Source organism: Gadus chalcogrammus, chromosome 1 (genome assembly GCF_026213295.1).
Source record: "Gadus chalcogrammus isolate NIFS_2021 chromosome 1, NIFS_Gcha_1.0, whole genome shotgun sequence".
Taxonomy (NCBI): domain Eukaryota; kingdom Metazoa; phylum Chordata; class Actinopteri; order Gadiformes; family Gadidae; genus Gadus; species Gadus chalcogrammus.
Window position 1 is genome coordinate 18181234 of NC_079412.1, and position 21101 is coordinate 18202334.

The 21101-nt window shown below is 44.3% G+C and overlaps 3 protein-coding genes across 5 annotated transcripts in view; 1 reads left to right on the forward strand and 2 right to left on the reverse strand.

The window, feature by feature from the left end:
• The window catches only part of LOC130385271 (acid-sensing ion channel 1-like), a 33412-nt gene extending 25387 nt beyond the window's left edge, over positions 1 to 8025 (reverse strand). For both annotated transcript variants that reach the window (XM_056593716.1, XM_056593708.1), the window contains exons 1-2: positions 6971 to 8025; positions 3284 to 3479 (exon numbers count right to left, since the gene is read on the reverse strand). In XM_056593716.1, coding sequence (XP_056449691.1) covers positions 3284 to 3479; positions 6971 to 7332 — 558 coding nt within the window. In that variant the 5' untranslated portion in view covers positions 7333 to 8025. The remainder of the gene's footprint in view (positions 1 to 3283; positions 3480 to 6970) is intronic.
• Positions 8026 to 8747: 722 nt separating this feature from the next.
• Positions 8748 to 10531, forward strand: spryd4 (SPRY domain containing 4). Its single transcript, XM_056593765.1, has 2 exons — positions 8748 to 8911; positions 9436 to 10531. Exons 1-2 carry the CDS (start codon positions 8779 to 8781, stop codon positions 9975 to 9977), a joined length of 675 nt encoding a protein of 224 aa, XP_056449740.1. The 5' UTR covers positions 8748 to 8778; the 3' UTR covers positions 9978 to 10531.
• Positions 8893 to 20647, reverse strand: LOC130385285 (glutaminase kidney isoform, mitochondrial-like). Of its 2 annotated transcripts, XM_056593744.1 has the most exons (18): positions 20333 to 20647; positions 19939 to 20026; positions 17409 to 17530; positions 15877 to 16006; positions 15607 to 15686; positions 15222 to 15385; positions 14439 to 14497; positions 13395 to 13427; positions 13220 to 13278; positions 12685 to 12751; positions 12513 to 12563; positions 12233 to 12409; positions 11993 to 12124; positions 11770 to 11862; positions 11581 to 11642; positions 11317 to 11393; positions 11150 to 11213; positions 9054 to 11059 (listed from the first exon to the last, which is right to left on the reverse strand). In XM_056593744.1, the coding sequence occupies exons 1-18, from the start codon at positions 20530 to 20532 to the stop codon at positions 10903 to 10905; spliced, it is 1815 nt and encodes a 604-aa protein (XP_056449719.1). In that variant the 5' UTR covers positions 20533 to 20647; the 3' UTR covers positions 9054 to 10902. The 2 variants fall into 2 exon arrangements, with proteins under 2 accessions (XP_056449728.1, XP_056449719.1); XM_056593753.1 differs by lacking the exons at positions 17409 to 17530; positions 19939 to 20026; positions 20333 to 20647 and having other exon boundaries at positions 8893 to 11059; positions 15222 to 15345; positions 15877 to 15967.
• Positions 20648 to 21101: the final 454 nt, after the last annotated feature.

The window sequence follows — 21101 nt, forward strand, 5'->3', positions numbered from 1 at the left end:
CCATGTCGTCGTTCCTCAGACGTTTGGCGAGGAGACGGAGGAAACGAGGGTATGCGATTGATAATGACACGGTCTGGAGCAGTCTGAATGCGCCGTCAATTTGGTAAATGTGTCTATGGGTTGCCTTGTCACGCGCGTTGCTTCCACACAACACGGACCCAGATGAACGCTAGCGAGCAAACACGAGGCAAGCGGCTCATTTCACAATAGCGACCAAATCTTTACTCTCCCCGCAAGAGCCCCCGAAATAGATTTTTCATCACCGCCCCGTTCTTCTTTTGACGTCGCAAGAAAGAATTACCAATTTGTGTCTACTTCCTTTTTTCCCCATCTACCAAGCGCTGTACAATGAAACAATGAATGCACTCACACAATACACGTGGATCAAAGAAAGTACTCAAAGGAAAGACTATTTTTTAACATGGTTCTGGAACAGTGCACTGATGTAAGTAACAAAGGGAGTGAAGACAGGCAGAATAAAGGCCTTGGATCTCTCCAGGGTAATCACCCCCGCCACTGTGCTCGGACTCAATACAATATGAGAAGCACCGCGTTGGTCTTCGTAGACAAGGGCATCTTCACTTCCTGCCCAGCGGCAAGTGGTAGACCGAGTGGGAGACACACATGATTGACTTAACTACTGGTGATGTAAGGTTCAGGACACTCACTGACACACAGAGGGAGACGCACACACTCACACACACACAGACATGCTTACACACACACACACGCTCAAACACAAACGCTCACACACCCATGCTCATGCTCACATACACACACACACACACACACGCACGCACGCACGCACGCACGCACGCACGCACGCACGCACGCACGCACGCACGCACGCACGCACGCACACACGCACACACACACACACACACACACACACACACACACACACACACACACACACACACACACACACACACACACACACACACACACACACACACACACACACACAAACACACTACTTAAGTATTTTGAACTGAAACTAGCCTTCTCGGTCCTTATCAATCCTCAGAGTTGATCTAGCGTACGTCTCAGCGATCATCAGTTAAGACTGTGGCAGTATGGGGCTGTTAACATTTTCATTCAAAAGAGAAGATTGCTTTTGCTCTCAACGGCGCAGTCACTGTTGGGAGAAATAACCCGGTATTATTGACAGATTATATCAAAAGACACATATGAATCATACACGTCACTCTGTGTTGTATAACAGTCATTAGTGGGTCTGACCGGAGAACATTTCGTTCTTCATTTTGGTTGCCACATTGTTTGTCAGACTCATTAAGGTCTCTGTGTGACGACCAGAACACCATAAAAACACCCGGTTCAGAACAGCTCTCACCCAAAGGCATAACAGCACATTTTCTTTCTCATTGAGCTCGAAGGTGCAGTGTTTTGCTCTGCTTTGCTGGTGCCATTTATTAAAGTGTTGGTGCAACCACGATAAGCACTAACAGTTTTTTTGCTGCCATTGCTCATTAGAAAACGGATATCCAAAACATGATAACATTGCATGTTTCATACAACTTAAACAAATGATTTTTTTTATAATTTATTGAAATGTAGAAGTAAAATGGGGTAATTCTGAATATAAAATGTCTCTGTGTACTCAGAAAACTCTTAACATTTAATTAAAATAAAATGACATCAAATAAATAAACATAATTGCTACATTTATGTAAGTTTAATACTAATGCAACTCCACTGGAAAACTGGGCTCCTGGCCAAGAAACGTCTCCGACACCTCACTCTCTCCTTCAGGAAAGTCAAATCCTCCCAATCTCATTAGTGAGCGGGTCGACGCATACTTCAGTTGGCACACATCAATACGCAAGATTGAAACCTTCGTTCATCTTGGGAACCCTGGCTAGACCAGTCGAAGGGGAGCTTTATAGCTGTACATTGTAAGCATCAACATTGACACATCCATGAGAAACTGTTCCCTGTGCGTAGGTTAGGGAGAGAACCCTATAATTTACATCCATTTGACACGCACCTTGGGTTCGCACTCTAACACTCCTCTGCCCATTTCCAACTGCCTTCCGTGCTTTACGGTTTCACCACCTCATCCATCTTTCATGAGGAAAATCAAAATGGAGCAGTATCTGGAGGAGAAGAGGAACTCAACATATTGAGGATGGGAAGTTGTAACTGCTTCAAGCCAAGAGGATGATGAAGGTCCATGCTCGAATTGGTAAAAAATATTGAACCATTGAATTGCCTGGGAAAGAACCGATTTGTATGAATAGTGGATAGCTATGGGCCCACAGTGCCTGCTATCCACCACAAGAAAAAACATAACAAAGCCAATTTCAGGACTAAATATTTGAAGGCCTATGTTGTCTGGATCCATGTGCCGTATGAACACGGTTATTGAAAGACAGACAACATTAACATTTCAAACAATGTTGCTATCGACCGTCAACAGAAAAAAAACATCACAGCATCCATTGGGGGACAAATTTGAATCCATGTTGGCTGACACAGGTGTGTGCATGTGAGAGTGCATGTTCTGCCCGAGGCAGAATACCATAGCAACAAAGTGGAGTTCACGGTCGGGTCACGCCGGATAATGCCTTTAGGAACTTTGGATTCATGTCAAACTGTACTGTGTGCGTTTACAGACTACACACTCTGACAGATGCTGCTCTGACCTCGGGCCCCTTCACATCCCTCAGATTTACAGAAGCAACCATAATGGCTGACATCTTCAACGGTCACCTGGCAGTAACATCGTGACCTCAATAAGACTGGTTACGCAGCAGGGATGCTGTGACTTCCAGGCGCTCTACTACGGCCACGCGCGCTGGTATCCTTACCGGACGCCGTACAATCACAAACCAATCATCCGCACCTGTGCTCAGGTTGTCATGCCCATTTATTCCCTCTGCTCCCCTTGCTCCATGCTGCATCTTTAAAAATGTTTGTTTCACTGAATTTGCTAGAACTTGGTCCTCAATTTAGACTTTAGTCAAAAAAAATAGGGGTTTTTGAAACCTTTATGGAATGTCTGTTTTTTTCTACTGCTTCGGTACTGAAGTTATTTTTTTTGGACAAATGCATTGCTGCCTGCTGCCTCTTCTTTCGCACCAAACTTGGATCCACACCTCACCATGACCGTAAAAAAGACTATACCATCATGAATGGCTGTACATAGACTTCTAGACATCCTGTGAATTGTACCCTCAAATAGCTAATGTACTGTCTGATTATAAGTATTATACAGAGACTGTCTATAGGGACTCCTGCGGACGCGAGGAGGGGAACTCACGACTTTGAAGTCTTCCGCTCGGCACTCCAAGCCCCTGAAGTGGCAGGAGAGCAGCATGTCGCTGATGTCGTGGCCCGTACGGTCGTAGAACTCCCGCATGTTGAAGGGCCGCGGCTTGAAGTTGTGGAAGTCCGCTTTGAGCTTCAGGGACTCCAGAACATTCTCCTCCACCAGGTGTATGTCCCTGATCTCATACCTGCGCAGGTGAGGAGCCATTAAGGGTTGCAGACAGAGAGAGAGAAGGGGGGTTGGGGTTAAAAACGACCAAATAGGGATATAACACCAATAGGGATAACACTTTCAATATGCCACTTCACTGAGGCACCGACTTCAGCTGGATTACGGTGCCATGCCAGTCCTTATTTAGCTGTTGCTGCTGATACTGAAGAGTCATCAGCCTAGGTAACGTCCTTGTGTCTCCATAGCTCTGAGTGTGTTCCTTGCAGCAGAGTGGAGTGAGTGTCCTTGTATACTGTTTGTATGGAGGTGATAGAGCGAGGGCTGTTGTATGTGGTCAAACAGTGCAAGGACAACGCTTTAACTTCAAGTCTATTTTGTGATCATTTCGGGTATGAAGGGCTAATGCGGAACACGATTTTGGAGATTGATCCAGTGTTCAAGCGGGTACGATGCAGCCGTAATCCCCCATAACCGGCTGCATTGTAATCCTTAGGGGCAACAGTGCCCCTTGCTTTTGTCACCGGCTGGCTCCAATTACATTATATTATTATGGAAAGGATCCCTACAGAGAATTCAAGTTGTTTCTTTACCTTTCCTTGTCCAACCAAGTCCCGCTCAATGAGAGTTAAATTGAGTTGTTGCAGGAGGAAATAGGAGTTGCAGGAGTTTGTTGTGTTAGATAATGGAAAGCGTAGTTCAGCGTTATCTAAAAGATTTGGGGGAAGGACGGTTGAGATTGTAACGACAATAGGGAAATATCCTGAAACAGCAAAACAACGAGATTCCAGAGAGAGACATTGCCTTGAGCAAGCCTTGGTTCGACCAAATAACAAACAGAACGTGATCAAGCGAAAGGTAAATAAACACGTTTTGTTTCTCTGCAGGGATCCATTCCATCATGATCGAATATAATCGGAGTATGTCAGTGATAAAAACAAACACTATTAGAGGAGGTACATTGACACAGCGCTATTGCCTCAAAGGATTACATTGCAGTCCATTTTTATTTGCAGATTATGGCGGCAGCATTCTCGCTCAATACTAGACCGATCTCAAAGGTAGTTGTCCCCATCTAAAAATAGGGTTCAGGTTACACTGATTCTCCCTGTCACCCTGTCTAGCTATTGAAGAATGGGATCCTATACATTTTAAACACAACAAATGTATATAACATTATAATAAAAATTCTTAAATATGATATATTTTATTTAACGTAACCCTACAATTAAAAAGTAAGGTTAGTAATTAAAAAACAAATAAACGATTCATTCATCGGTGTGGCTTATTCAGATGGCAGCATAATAGGTTTGTCTTTTAATCCATCAGATCAGAGCTAGTGGAGTAGAGGAACCCCACTAGGGTCAGCCAGCCTACAGAGTACTGAACATAGGAGGCATGTTTGGAGTGTTTATTCCGAATGACCTGTGGTCAACTACAGCAGAGCGTAGAAGAATGGGAACTACACACTCACACACCCACACACACACACACACACACACACACACACACACACACACACACACACACACACACACACACACACACACACACACACACACACACACACACACACACACACACACACACACACACACACACACACACACACACACACACACACACACACACACACACACACACACACACACACACACACACACACACACACACACACACACACACACACACACACACACACTCCAGCCTCTCCCTTCACTCCCGCTGTGCTATTAATAACATGGCATGAATTTAATAGGCTCTCCAAAAACAGCTGAATAGGATTTTTTTACAGAACACTCACTTTCCCAAGAGGCTTGTGGGTATTTCCATATGGATGCCAGGAGTATGACTATGAATGTTGGTCCATAATGATGGAATATGGACAATGTGCTATCCCATTGTTTTCAGTGACACGTGTCCATAGGTTATCCATAGTATCCATAATCTGGATACAATGCTTTTATTGATAATAAAGAAATGCTTGAATTGTAAAAATACATTCTTTCTTGATGAGATGGACGGTTTTTATTCATCACACACACACCCACACACACACACACACACACACACACACACACACACACACACACACACACACACACATACCACACACACACACACACACACACACACACACACACACACACACACACACACACACACACGCAAGCATGCACTGAATGACACCCACCCAGCCACCAATACACACACACACACACACACACAGCCACATGCACACACCCTCCCCCCCACATAACCAACCCCCCCCCCCCCCCCACACACACACACACACCCACACACACACACAGACACAGCCACACACACACACACACACACACACGCACACGCACACGCACACGCACACGCACACGCACACGCACACGCACACACACACACACACACACACACACACACACACACACACACACACATACACCCAACCCAACAAACACCCTCCTGTATGGGTGCATGCTGGCCAGAGAGTACTTGAGCTGAACACCTTGGTATGCGTAAAGCTTTATAGCACAACATAATTCACAGACCCACCTATCTCTAAACTGTTCACACCTGGATTTAATATGGCAATCGTTAAAGTGTTTATGGGATAGGAAAGGTGCTGAATTCCAATCAGCGGTGTGTTTACTTGAGTGAAAGTCTAAACAGGTATCAAATCATGGCGGAAAATAACATAACAATATTGTTAAATGTATATATACACTACAACGGTGTCTTCACAATTGCTACTAAGCATTACCTCACTCCCCCACATTTTGTTTACTTTTAAACAATGAGTTAGAGACTATTTGACATCTATCCCAAATAGGAAATGATGCAGGGGGTACCTACATAATACCTGTTATGTACTTGACAAGCATTTCAGATCCCATGTTATGAAACTCTCTCTCTCAACGAGATGAATCATCTGACCAGATTTTGGTTGCCTTATCATTCTTACATTGGCCGCGACACGACAAAACAGTTCCCTTAACAGCCATGTGTTTGTGGCTCATTTAATATGTACGTCAAGGGATGTATAGGACTATGAGCACCCCAATTAATCGGAACGCTGTCTATTCTTTAATAACCATGATTTATTTTCCGTCATGCAAGCTCCTGAGGCTTGACTGTTCAATTAATAATATCAAAGCAGATTGTCATTACGAAGCAGCTGCTAGTTGATGAGGAAATGCAAAGGATTCACACTCCCTTTAGAGGCTGCCTCCTGTGTGATACGTGCTGCTGTGTGCCCCCACCATCCTGAACTCTGAGCCTGGCTTTCTGCACCCATATGACTTATAGCAGTTGACCTTATCTTTAATGCCCATGCTTTAGAAGAAATTAATGATGCTCGGACCACACTGAATTAATTGGAAGCGTGATGGTGAATGTGGACTCGGTGAGGAGAAATAACGTTAAGGAAAGACCGAAGAGAGCACAGTGGTGGATGAAGTTATTCGATTGGTCCAGATAGGTATTTAATGAAATCCAAGGTAAGCATAGGCCTACCTCTGATTGAGGAGTGAGAGCAGCTCCCCCGCGTGGTACAGGTCATTCCGGGTTACGCGACTGAAGCGGAACGAGTTCAAGTTGCAAAATGTGACGGCTGGGAACACCATCATTGGGGTCGTGACCTCGTCCAGCTTGGTGACGTGTGGGTACTCCAGATAGAAGTGGATCCGGTCCACGCACACGTAGAGCAGACACGCCAGGGAGCTGAGGAAGAAGGTCAGCCACAGGCAGCGCTTCACGCACACGCGTTCGTAGGTGAAGATGTGAGAGATTCCGTGTAGGGTCGAGTTGCGGGAGAACAGCTCCAAAGAGGGAGGTTGACGGATGTCCATTTCTTCGGAATCTACTTTTAGATCCATTTTCCACTAAATTGCAAAAGATCCCTCTCCAAATTCTCAAATCAATTAAAAATAATCCAGAACTTAAATGAATGTCTTCCACTACATAGCTCACGGTAGCCTATAGTCTCGCCATACGTGTGCACTCGATAGGGGAAGTTATCCGAATTGTAAACCGGACCTCATACACCTGTGGCATAACCCACCGCATACACCCAGCGATTAGCTATTCCTCCACCGGGCATCGAACGTTTGGATGCGCGCCAGGGATGAGCTGCGACCCAACGATCATAGCGACTCACTCTAAAAAATGGTCCTTGGAGTTTCCCCACGTTTTAATGCCCCGACCACCTCAAAGCCCTCGACTCTATCACATCAAAACAATAACACAACAATTCATTGTCATTGTGGAGAACGGGATCCACGCGCGCCCGTCCATCTCCGTGCAACGGGCTGCGGTCCCGTCGCTCCCGGATCTCCTAATTGGCCGGAATTCCTTAATTGCCAGTCCAAAAAAGGGGCAGAAAAGTAGTTTGGATCGTCTATTGGATCGTAGCTGTGGCTGTGACTGTTAGTCCATCGGAAGGTCCACTCGCTGAGCGCAGATAAACGAGTGGGAAACGCATAACTATTAGATCATACATGTACATGAGGTTTCCGCTCTATACCGTCATCCGTGGTGCTCGCGGATCTCTGGGTGACGATCAGGTACGATCTGGTATCTTTGAACGTCGCTGCTGTGTCTGTCATCACATCGTGAGCGCGTCTGTGCCCGGCAGCCCTGGAGCGAGCGGGAGTGCCAGTGTGTTTGTGTGTGTGTGTGTGTGTGTGTGTGTGTGTGTGTGTGTGTGTGTGTGTGTGTGTGTGTGTGTGTGTGTGTGTGTGTGTGTGTGTGTGTGTGTGTGTGTGTGTGTGTGTGTGTGTGGACGAATGGTCTAGCTGGCATTCACTGTTAAGCTCATGGTTATTATAGTATTCATACATTGTCCGCACACATGGAATAGCCCATATAGGCTATAGAGGGGATTAGAATGAATGAGATAACTGTGGAGTTTAGAGGGGATCATTTACGAGATACAATGTTGTATGGGCAATGCACGAAATAAAATGTTGGATGGGCAACAACGCCGGGGGCATGCGGGTTTATTTGGAACAGCAGCAAATTGTAAAATATATCATACAGATCAATTAAATTAACATATAGATATAAACCAAGGAAATATGAACAAATAATTAAAACATGTCAGTTCTGCTTGTTCCTGCCTCTTGAGGGCTCACCAAAGATGTGCAATCCGATTAAACAACAGCAGCGGAAGACAACAAACGCTCTCCGTGGTTCTGATTCGGCGGGTCTCTCAATCTGGCAACACTGGTCTCTGCGCCTGTGGTTCCTCTCCGGGTCGGTAGGGGGCTCCGGGGCGCAGTTCTATATGCAGCTGCTCCGAGAAAACACAAGCGAGAAATAAAATGGCGCTGCACGCAAGTGTAACACATTTCTCTCGACTAACGGGACGAATTATTGGCTCCTTGTCAGTCAAATGCACGCGGAATTCAACCCTGCCCGCAACCATGCGGTATATATCCAGATCAACTGGAAATAGTGAGTGATTCGTCTTTGGCATCTAAGGGTCTCCGAGTTCGAAGACCTTGATCGCCCCCCGTCCCGTCTCATGCATACTTGAGCGTAAACAAGGTCCAATTGACGGAAGAAATTTAACTTTCTCTGAAATTAGTTCATATTAATGAGCTCATATTTCGTTTTCGTCCTAAGTATCATTAGATGTAAGAAAAAACGAAACAACCGTTTTTGTTAGGCTAAAACAGATATATTGTGTAAACCAAAGACATTGTTAGGTAACAACCATCCAGTCAGTGGTGTGCAGAGGAACACTGAACACACAGACCAGATCAAGGGTCCTGGGTCAGTTCACTGTGTGGGTAGACGAGAGTCAATTTCACCAATGGCTGCCGTGTTTATTATACGCGTTTAATCATGTTTTTATATGTCTGGCTATATATGGATATACCATAAGAATTAGGAAATAATTTAACCTATTCACTATACCCATGAACAACTAAAACGTAAAAAAAGCATGAACATTGCCTTGTTGTGATTCACTGCAGGCATACAGTTCAGACTGGACGAGCGGACTGCACACAGCAGTCTGGACCTCTTCAAGAAGGACACAGGGGTCATCTACCGCATGCTGGGCCTCGACCCCAGCAAGGTCCAAGATAACCCGGAGCGCTTCCGCGACTGGGCCGTGGTGTTCGGCAGTGAGAAGATAACGGGTGGCCGTCACTACTGGGAAGTGACGGTCAAAAAGTCCCAAGAGTTTCGCCTGGGCGTGGCCGAGGCAAAGATGGCCCGGGAAGACTGCGTGGGCACCAACACCGCGTCCTGGGTGTTTGGTTACGCCCAGCGGAAGTGGTCCGCCATGACCAGCAACAAGATGGTCCCCTTGCAGCTCGTCGGGAAGCCTGAGCGCGTCGGTGTGCTGCTGGACTACGAGGCTGGCCTCCTGGCGTTGGTGGACACTGAGAGACATAAGATCATCCACAGCATCAGGGGCCGCTTCAGAGGCCCTCTGTGTCCGGCCTTTGGACTTTGGGACGGGGAGTTGCTGACACACTCAGGCCTGGAGGAGCCAGAGAGCTTGGTGTGATCATGTGAATATGAGACGGGTTCATACGATTCAAAAGTCATTTCAATTTTGGAGCTCATGATAATAAAGAGGGGACCTGGTTTGACAGTATTTCAAACAAACAATTAGGGTTAGGGCTACTAATCTGTGCACCACACTTTATAGTAGCAATACAAGTCCAGTGTGTTCACAGTGTGTTGCACCATTATGAAATGCATACATTCTCAGGCCATCCAGTGTGAAAGCTATTTTTGTGTATGCCTTTATGTATGTAGCTTATGTAGTACCAATCAAAACAATGTGAGGAAAAACAATATTTTTGTGAATTCAGAGGGAGGGATGGCTAACCGACAAGAGTTATGTATACAATTGTCACAATATATGACGATGACAAATAAAGATATCATTGGAAATACTCTGTCAATCAGATTTATTACCACATTTACATGGTGATTTCAAAGTAAGTCATATTGGATTCCAATAATTTAGATTTACAAATCACAGCTTTATTGAGCCCTACCAACAAGGTGAAAATCATGAATCCATACTGAATAGAAAGTGTCAATGCTTGCTGGAATAAATAAACAAATGAATGAAGCAGCATATTCATATTTACATCAGTGATATATGGCACTAAAAGTCTGCTAACAAAGAAAGAAATTAATCAAACACATTGACATAGTATGCAAAGCCATGCTAATAAATGTAATTCCCCTCCTTCCTAAAACCTTTTTAACCAATATACAAAAGTAATTCACAATGTACAATCTCTGAATTGGGAGGCCTCACCCTTCCCTAAATGTGCACTTCCTAATTTAAGACGTACCCAAATAATCTTTGGCCGACCATCGTCTGAGCTGCCCCTGATGACTGCATCGGGTATTTAATGCTGGACAGAATAGAAGCTCTTCTTATGTTCCATCACACTCCCGGCCTCTCATTTGGCTCAGACCACAACCTTCACGGTGTCCAAAGTGGCCTTCTGCTCTTCAGCTTCAGGCTGCGCCTCGGTGTCAGAGTACCCCTTCTGGTACTCCTGCAGCACGGTAACAACGCCACTGTGGCCAAACTGCAAGGCGTCGTCTAGAGGGGTGTTGCCCCACCTAACCAGACACACAAGATACATTTTAAGAGTTCAAAATGTCAAGACAGCGTTACACCCAGGGATGATTCGATAATTCAATTAAAATTACCTGTCTTTTACTTGCGGGTTGACTTTACAAACTTCGGTTAGAAACGCGACTGCATCCTGATGACCTGCAAGAAATGAACACAATAATAAAAAAAACAAAGCCTTTCAACGAAAATACCGACAGTCTTTCTTTTTCTTATTTATAGTAATATATGGACGAAGATTTACCTTCGGCAGCAGCGACGTGGAGGGCAGTACGAGAATCATAGTCCCTGTCCTCCATGTTTACCATAGAGAGAGCAAACCTAGAGAGGGAGGGGGAGAGAAGAACATATAGACAACGCACACAGAGAGGTTCAGTGACGGAGGGCAAACAGGCAGGACTGTCTACCCGACTGCCCTTTGAATGACAAACCTCCAAGGAGAAAACCTTGTAGGTGGATTATCTTTCACCAGAACTCCTGTTGATATTTAAGGTTGTACATCACTGACCTTCTGAGAGCCGAGACGTCCCCACCGTAGGCCGCGAACATCAAGTTGACCACAGACTTGTGCTGAGAGGAATGGACAGGCAAACATGGTGCTGAGTAGGGTTCATGATACATCAGTACTGTGCCATACATATAGCCCTGACATATATGCGTATGTATGAGAGGAGACATTGTACTGTGTAGGTCTTACTGGGTCATCATCGGACCGTCTTCTCGGATCATGCTTCTTGGTGAAGTGTCTCAGGTTGTCGTAGTTGTGAAAGTTGAAGTATGACACCAGTTCCTGCATAACAAAAAAAGTAAGCATTGAAATTATATCATAAAAGCATGTAGAATTGACGATATATATAAAAAAGGGTAAAACCATATTATTATGGACTTATATATAATGAACGTCAAAATGTGTATCTGACCTGACAGAAGTGAATACCGCGAACACTGTTGCCGAGGCGATCTAGGGGTGGGGACCAGCACATCATTCCCATAACATTAGGCACCACCAGCAGCACCGCACCAGAGACACCAGATTTAGCAGGCAGGCCCACCTACCAGAGGAAATTAGCGAATTAAAAATGGACATCTTGTCGTGTAATATTGTTTGGAACTACAACGATCTGGAACAAAATTGTCAAAATAATTTGTGTGATTCTCACGTGGAAGGCAAACTGTCCGGAGAAGTCGTACATGCCACAAGAGTGCATGAGGCTCAGGGTGTTCCGGACAGCCCCTGCGCTCAGAACACGCTCTTCTGTGATTGGACAGATGCCCCCGTTGGCCAATGTGGCGGCCATGACACTTGCTGATTCACAGTTCACCTCAATGGAGCAGAGCTGGAAGGGTGAACAGAAGGAAGGCAAGCAGCACTCAGTAAAGCAAAGAAAGATACAGAGGAGGTTATAGGTCAAAATGTCAGAAAGCGCGCTGTCCTCTCACCTGGAAGTAGAAGTCTAGGGCGGCCGTCATGTCTGCGTTGTCTGGAAAGCACTGCAATAGAACAACGGTTCAGAGGTTCATGACACAGTTAGCATACAAAGTTAATATGTTAAACATTATGTTAAATTATTAACAACAGCCATCAACGCATACATAAACAAACTGCACTCACCTTTTTCTCTTTGAGATAGTAACCAATTGCATAATTCCGGTCTCCAGTCTCCTTTTCTGACTGAAATCTGTAGAGTTAAAAGTTATAAGTAGGGCTGCTTGATTATGGAAAAAATCATAATCACGATTATTTTGGTCAATATTGAAATCACGATTATTCAAACGATTATTTTTGAGTTTGAAAGCATGATATATTTATTCAGCATAATTCTCCAAAAAAACACTTTGCAACTGTGAACTTTGAAATTTCGCCTTAAAAAATACACAAAATGGAAATGTTAAAATCTAAAAAAATTGTAGAGATAAGTATCCAGCTGTTCATAAAACGTTCGATAAAACTTTCTATAAAACATTTAATAATAAATAAATAAATAAAATAAAATCGAAAATTAGATTATATTCGTTTTGTGATCGTTTGACGCTAAAATAGAAATCGCGATCAAAATTCGATTAATCGCCCAGCCCTAGTCATAAGTGGTTTGTTTTATAAGACCAGAGGAATTTTGGTATGTTAATTGACAGTTACCAACACTCACGTTGCATTGCTGAAACCCACAAACTCTCCACCAGCTGTTCTTTTCAAATACTCCATAACCTGCAATGATGACACAAAAAGACTGCGTTGCATTTTAGGTAGAAAAAAAAAATAAAGCTTGTTCCAGTATATTAAAAGGCCTAGACATTTCTCTAAATCGAAAGGTATGTACTCACATGGTCAAACCTCTCGGCCTTCTTTGAAACAGGCTGTCAAAAGAGAAAAACAAAACATTTTCAGTTTACCCTGGAGGTTAAACATTCCCTCGTCCTACAGAGGGCAGTGTTTGTGTTCTCTGACGTCAAGCCTTGGCAGCTATTCTCAGGGGGGCATGCGGGTATGACGGTTCAGCGTCGTCTGTCAGCCGGCAAAGCACATGTTAACTGTGTGACATGTCTTTAAAACTTGCTCTGCTTGAATTTCAGTGCTATGATCTTTGCCAAGTTGTAAGGTGTCCAAACAGGGAAGGGGAGCGCTGAATTTAATGAGCACACTGGTAAAGGTTCCCAATATCAAATATACCCTGACCTTTAAGGATGTTCTTTGACTAAAGTTAGAAGAAGAGGTTCAGTTGCGTCACTTCACACACAGAAAACTCAATCCAATTTTTTTTTTGACATTTGTTTGTGCAATGTGTGTAGGTGTATGTGTGTGTGCGAGCTTGTATTATAGGACAATCATTGACGCACACACCTTGTCATGTCCTGGGTTTCAATTGGCCAGACCTACACACACGCCCAGCATAGTCAGTACCAATACTCAAAACCATGCAATGCTGAACCTGACCCACATATGATAAGAGCCCTATTTGTCCAGTGGGCTGGAAGGGACAGGCAGCGAGATAGGGGAACTCAGCATTAAAGACTTGCCGACCCAAACAAAATATACCCTCCACCAATATGTTCTAGGTTTTAAAATTATGCCAAATATCTTGTCAATATTGACAAGATAGAAACCATGCCATCCTTTTCTACTTTGATGTCTGTGTTCTGTTAGCTCTGTTGATATTTGATATCTTCCCATCTATAGAATTAGTTTGTGCTGTAAATATTCAGCCTGGGGTATCTGTGGCATAGTTGTCAGAGGCCCATTGTTTCGTGCCATGCTGTGTTAATATTAAGATGGTGCATTGGTCTGACTTTCATTCACATAAACCAGCCATTACTTGGTCATGATTCTCATTATTTTATCGCCTGAACAGTACATGTATTTGATTGTACCTTTATTAGAGAGCTGACTACGATGGCTCCGGCATTCACCATGGGGTTGTGTGGCTTATCTGCACAGCGGAGGGAGAATAGGTAATTAGTGAGTGAAAAGCACAGGGGCCATTAACTACAGAGATCACAGCGAGACAGGGGGCCGCTAGGGATTCATTGCTAAACTGCTGCCATAATGGAAAAAAGTTACTTTTTTTTGACAAATTTAAATGGTTACGCCATTGACACACGGGTACTCATGTAAACAATAACACTGGGTTTATTCCCATTGTTGTAAAATAACTTATTGATGACAACAACAACAACGTCATTCATTGAAGGATAGCTCAGTGAAGCCCACTACTCCTCCAGCTCGTAGCTTAAAATAACCTGGATATATCTTTAGTCAATGGTGAGTGATATTGATTTAATAAATGTTATCAATAAAATCACATTCTATAACTGATATATTCTACAAATAAAAAAAATCTGGCCAGCCCACATCTCTCTTTGTTTACCAGAATCTTGCTTTCAGCACTCCCAAACCCCCCCACTCAGGACCCCCAGCCATCCGAGCTACGAAAGTTCAGCTCAAAAGGTTGAACTGCCAGTAGGGGTGGACGGAACACTGCTATTTTGTTTTGCGAATCCTACTAACTGGGAGGGGCTCAACCTTAACCTCCTTAACCTCCTTATAAAAAACAACAACAACAGATTCCTTCCTATCTCGTACATCTCGTCAACACCGCGCTAGGACAAATCAAGCTATCTCCAAAGCACGCCATGGCCGCCCTTCGTATTCACCTTCGTCGTTGAGTGACAGCTTGTTGAACTTGAGGCCGCTGGGCTCCTTGTCTACGTAGCGGTGCACGTGCTGCGAGCCCAGCTCGTGGATCGCGATGGCATACTCGAGAGGCTTGATGCATGACTGCAGACAGAACGGAACCTTGGTGTCACCCACAGAATGTCTACGCCACGGCAGGAGGACATATAGAGCAACACCAATGCATGGGATGAGTGTTAGCCGCACAGTCAGGGAGAGCGGGCCAGGTTGTCAGCGTTTCGCTCTTTCTGTTATTCTCTCCCTCAATGTGCAAAATGAAAAATGAACGAAAAATAATAATGAAATATGAGATGATGATTGTTGTTGTTGTTGTTGTTGACGGTGCCGATTTAAGTTTTCATTTACCTTTGCCCGTCGACTGTGCATAGAGAAACACCCCAAAGATCGGGGCTGAACTTGGCCAGCTGGGGAATGTAGTCGGCTACCTGTCCAAGAAATAGAAAGGCAGTGATATTATAAAGGCGCTGGATGAATAGAGGCGCTGGATGAATAGAGGGGTGTGTGTGTGTGTTTGTGTTTGTGTTTGTGTGTCTGTGTCTGTGTGTGTGTCTGTGTGTGTGTGTGTGTGTGTGTGTGTGTGTGTGTGTGTGTGTGTGTGTGTGTGTGTGTGCTCACTTGTCCTGAGTCCTGCTTTTGCGCACTGTCGAACAGCTTATTGATCTGCTGGGAAAATTCCAGAAAGTCTGGGATAATGAATTTCTTTTTAAAGGCCTGGGTCAGTAGTATGATGCTGCTGCCAATACACCTGGAACACAACACACGACACATAGAAGGACATTAAGAACGAGTCTACAACGGTTGTAAACAACTGTTGTAGAAATAAAATAAAGATAGACTTCACTATTTCCATCTAGCTATTTATAGGCAACTTATTCTTTAAGAATGCTGTCCGAAGACAGCAATGCCAGGCAGACGTGTGAGTGTGTGCAGACTCATGAGCTTCCAGTTAGTTCACACTACACTAACCTACCGCCATTACCAACCAACAGGATGAATGCCTGAGGCATTAAAGTAAATGATACTGCTATCATAGCAGCTGGGAAGAGTGAGACCTTTCTAATTAGGCAAGGCAAGGCAACTTTATTTATAAAGCACTTTTCATACACGAGGCAGACTCAAAGTGCTTCACATGTAAACATTGTCATACAATAAAATTAAATAATAGATAAGTAAAAGAAAACATATGCAAAGAAATTAGTAAAATAGATCAGCATTTTAGAAAGTGCAATGTATTTAAGATCAGATCAACAGTCTCTCTGGTACCCATGTCGGGACTCTAACCCGACCTAAAGGAATTTGTTACCCACGTCGGGACTCCAACCCGACCTAAAGGAACTTGGTCCCTTCTCTGGGACTCCAACCCGGATTCTAGTCAATTTCTATTCTAGGACTCTAATTAGCTGAGCGGAACCTGCTTATATAATTGGCACGTCTGAAGTTGAAAGGAAAACACATGCTTTTTCTTTTTACCGACTATACTTGAGCCATCCTCCCCACTGTGTGTTTGTGTGTGTGTGTGTGTGTTTGTGTGTGCGCGTGCCTGAGTGCGTGCGTGCATGTGTGCGTGCGTGTGTGCGTGCCCTGATCTGCTTACAGGGCGAGGGTGGGTCTGAGCAGCTGTTGGCTTTAAAACAGTATCAGTCACTTGGATTCATATAACCCGCTGCACCTGATCAGCCAGAAGCCTAGACAACACTGACCCCCAGAGAACCCCCGGTCAACTAAACCCTGACACGGCTGCATTAGCTCACTTACAGATCAGTGGGTCTCAATTGGTCTAGCCTGAGGACCCCCCATGTGTCATTACGCATCATGTCACGACCCAACAAAAAAAATATTGCTGCACTCAACAATTCCTTCCTTCATGTACTGTTGAAAATATGAACAGAAAGCTTCCACAATTGGGGCTGAATTTAATGAAATAGTTTGCCAGTTAAACCGTAATAACATTGAAACATGCATGGGCTTCTTTCTAAAGATTAAAGCGTGGCCTTTTTTCTGGAACCACTAGAATCATCGCTTTATGAGATTGATGAATTTAGATCCTTTTTAGTTATGATTAGTTTGTTGAACCAACACAGGGCGACGTAAACACACAAGTCAGTCCGGGTTTAGAGGCACACCACACAAACGACAACACGACTGACTTCTTGAAGAGCTTCTGGTCCATGACGACGGGTCCGCTGGCCTCCCCTTTGAACTGGCGGATCAAACTGATGCAGTCGCGCAGCCTCGGGTCGGTGGTGAGCAGGCCCGTCTTCCTCAGGGCCTAGAGCCATTCAGGAGAAAAACGAAAATCATTTAGAAATCAAGTACATCAACTATGTGAGCAGTAGGAAGAGGTCGGGAAAAGCTTTGACGATTGTGCAAAGGAAACTTAGGACCGTCGCCAAGGGGAAGGTAAACAGAAAATAAAGATAATATCATGAATAATGAATACAGGGCGGACATATGGGTGGAGGAGGGAGTCATGCTGACCAACGAATCACAACGTGGAACCAAGCGGACGTGAGATGAACTGTAACTAGTTAGCTCAACTTCTGACACCCCCATGTTGACAGGAAGTGCATGACAACACGTGTGTCTATTTCGGGGCTCATTCTTTGCAGGAGTCTGACCCTCCCCTCCCAGGATAGATTCCAGGCTATTTCCATGCAGGTCTGCATGGCTCAATGACGGATTCCCACGAGGGCTCAAACGTGCGTGTCACGGGTTGGTCATGTTCTGTGGCAGTGCGTCAGCGGGACCCGTTGGTCGGTGTCTCAATATTTGTCCCGGTGGATCGTTATTGATTTAACACTAGGTTATTAGTGTTGAGTAAAGTATTCATGGGGGATAATGGTCAATCGCATGATCACGACAAAGTGAGGACAAATTTAAAGTGAATTTGCATTTCGGCATGATCTCCAAGTTAGTAAGAAGTAAAGGCACAGATGACATGCTTGTTCTGTGGATAAACAGGATGTCATTTAGAAGAAGGTCTCACTCTACGCAGGGCACAACCAGAATCGTTGACAACGTATTTATTAAGACATGTTTTATTGTGCCTCATAATGTATATGACGTTTGTAAGACCAATTTCCTAACTGTGCCCGTACCTGTTCAAAAGAAGGAATTACATACTGTAGCAAAAACACTGGAAGGGACTTTTCTGGTCCCTTCCAAACACAGGCCACAGGGGGGGGGGGGGGGGGGGTATGTTAAAAATCACAACACAATTCAGAAAATGATGCAAGACGATGGTGTTCCATGTTGCCATGGAGGCGACTACTGTCTAAGTGCATGCAGCGATGGCTGGTTTAACCTGTGCACATTGCCGACCAAATGTGCAACAGGTTTGCAGCCTCACCCAGCCCCAGAGGCTATGAGCCTGGGCCAGGTGAGGCTGCTTCAACCAGCCCTCATCTACGCACACACCAAATAACACATCAAATGTGTATATATATATATAATAATTATTATGATTATTATATATATGTATATATAATAATTATTATGATTATTATACCGTATTCTCTAATAGTGATCACGCTACACGCTACAGGTTTTAGTGGGCTCAGTTTCCCCCATGGTCTCCTGAACAAACACAGGTCTTGGGTGTCATCACCATCCATCGCTGTTTACCCAGGTTAGTTCTACTAGAGCTGCTCTTTCATACACACATGGCTGCGTTACCACAGAAGCCATGGTCGTGCATTAATCAAGCTTCCTTTTCAGGGGTTTGAAGCCATTTGCCTCCTTTTAAAGGTAATATGCGGCCATAAAACAAAACAAACAACCAAATCACTTCAGGAAGAGCCGCTTAAAAGATTTGAAGTCAGGGCTTGTATTAACAGGGTAGGATGAACACAACAACATGCCTCTCTGGGGTTTAAAATAGGGGTAGCTGCAGTCATCCCAATGGTAAATAATGGACCCCTGGCAACACAGTGGATGCGTGACTTAAGAGCCAGGTGCAAATAGTGCGGATGAACTACTTTGCACCTCTTAAATGCTTGTGTGTGCATGAGTCCCGAGCACAGCTAAAATGCTGTGTGACAACATACCTACCAGCTTACCACACATTAGTAAACAGCACTATGTCCAGCAGAGCTTCATCTGCTGGACCTTCATTGTTTTATAGCAAGTTTGTTTAATATGTTTTCAACAAATTCAAACAGCTTTTATCATTTAAACTTTTACCTGATGGCAGTTATGTCATTATGACCCTATTTTCATTACAACCATTCATTAAACCATTCCACAACCCTTCATTGAGGAAACCCCTGCAGAATTACTCAATAACTAACCTTTGATGTTCTCCCATAGGATTAACCAATGTTGCATGGAAGACTGTGTGTGTGTGTGTGTGTGTGTGTGTGTGTGTGTGTGTGTGTGTGTGTGTGTGTGTGTGTGTGTGTGTGTGTGTGTGTGTGTGTGTGTGTGTGTGTGTGTGTGTGTGTCAGTAGTCTTCCTGTGATCATGCTTCATTCGTTAAGTGAAATACTTTGGACTTACTTGAATGCACAAGTGTGCATTCACACACACACACACACACACACACACACACACACACACACACACACACACACACACACACACACACACACACACACACACACACACACACACACACACACACACACACTCACACACACACACACACAATAAATATAGCAAAATGTGTGATGGACTTACAGAAATGAACTGGGGCAGGGGGATTTGGTCTTTGCCATCTGTGATGGTGTAGAAGAGCAGGTCCTCCAGGCCATGTATTAACCTGTTTCTGTATAAACAGCACACACCGTGTTCAGGAGGACAGCACAAGTAAACAGCTCCTGTATTGATACAGAAGGCTGTTTGGCAACATATTGGTGGGGTAAATAAATGAACTGGCATGCATCCTCACATTCTGTTCCTAACATCACCAAGTACTCACTTGTTCAACAACACAATCGACTGAAAAAGTGACACTTCATCAGCTTTCATCATTAAGCTTTAATCAATAACTATCAAATCATAAGTACCTTACACATAACTACACCAACCTTTTGGTATCATTAGTAACGTCCAATCATTCTCAATAACCTACTTGCCCCGTTGTTCTTCTTTATGAGTCGTCTGATGAAAGGATCGCTGGAGGTGCGATGCTGAGCTCCACCAGAACAACTGCCCGGGATGTGTCCTGTACAACGCCGTGTTTTCAGCGCCAACCCGGGCAGAGTTTCCAGCATTTTTAAGTAACAGAAGAATCCCTCTATTAGTGGTCCTTAGACCTTTAATGCAGTGCATTGTTGTGCGAAGCGGTCACTTCAATAGTACCAGCAGAACGAAAGTGCAGGGGACAGTGAGAACTAGTGGTGGTGGTGGTGGCGGTAGTAAAAGTGACATCAGATGCCTTTGGTCATGAACTAAACTGGCGGGGGCTTCCTGACGTGAGGAACAGTTGCTTGGGGGCGTGGTTTTGAAGAACACATGTTAGTGAGATTTTAGACATTTTATGCCAGTAGCCCTATCCAACAGCAAAGATTGCATTATGATATTCCTTGAACCCCACCATGAGTAGGATCATGAGACCATCCTGCCTTACATTCACCTTTGCGTTTTGCCATACCTTGTCCAAAAATCCAGCCAATCAGAGCCCAGCCCTCGCTTCCATATTACGGCCGAATTCGGTACAAAATAAAAAAAAAGGAAAACCATATGTAAAGCCTTACAGCAAATTGTAGTTAATATTTCAACATATTCAGTCTAATTTGGGAGTTGACTGTTTTGATTACTCCTAAAATTGCTACACTTGACTTGTATGGCGCAATTGTTTATCGTCACTTAATCGATGGTTGATTGGTCAATAATTGTGG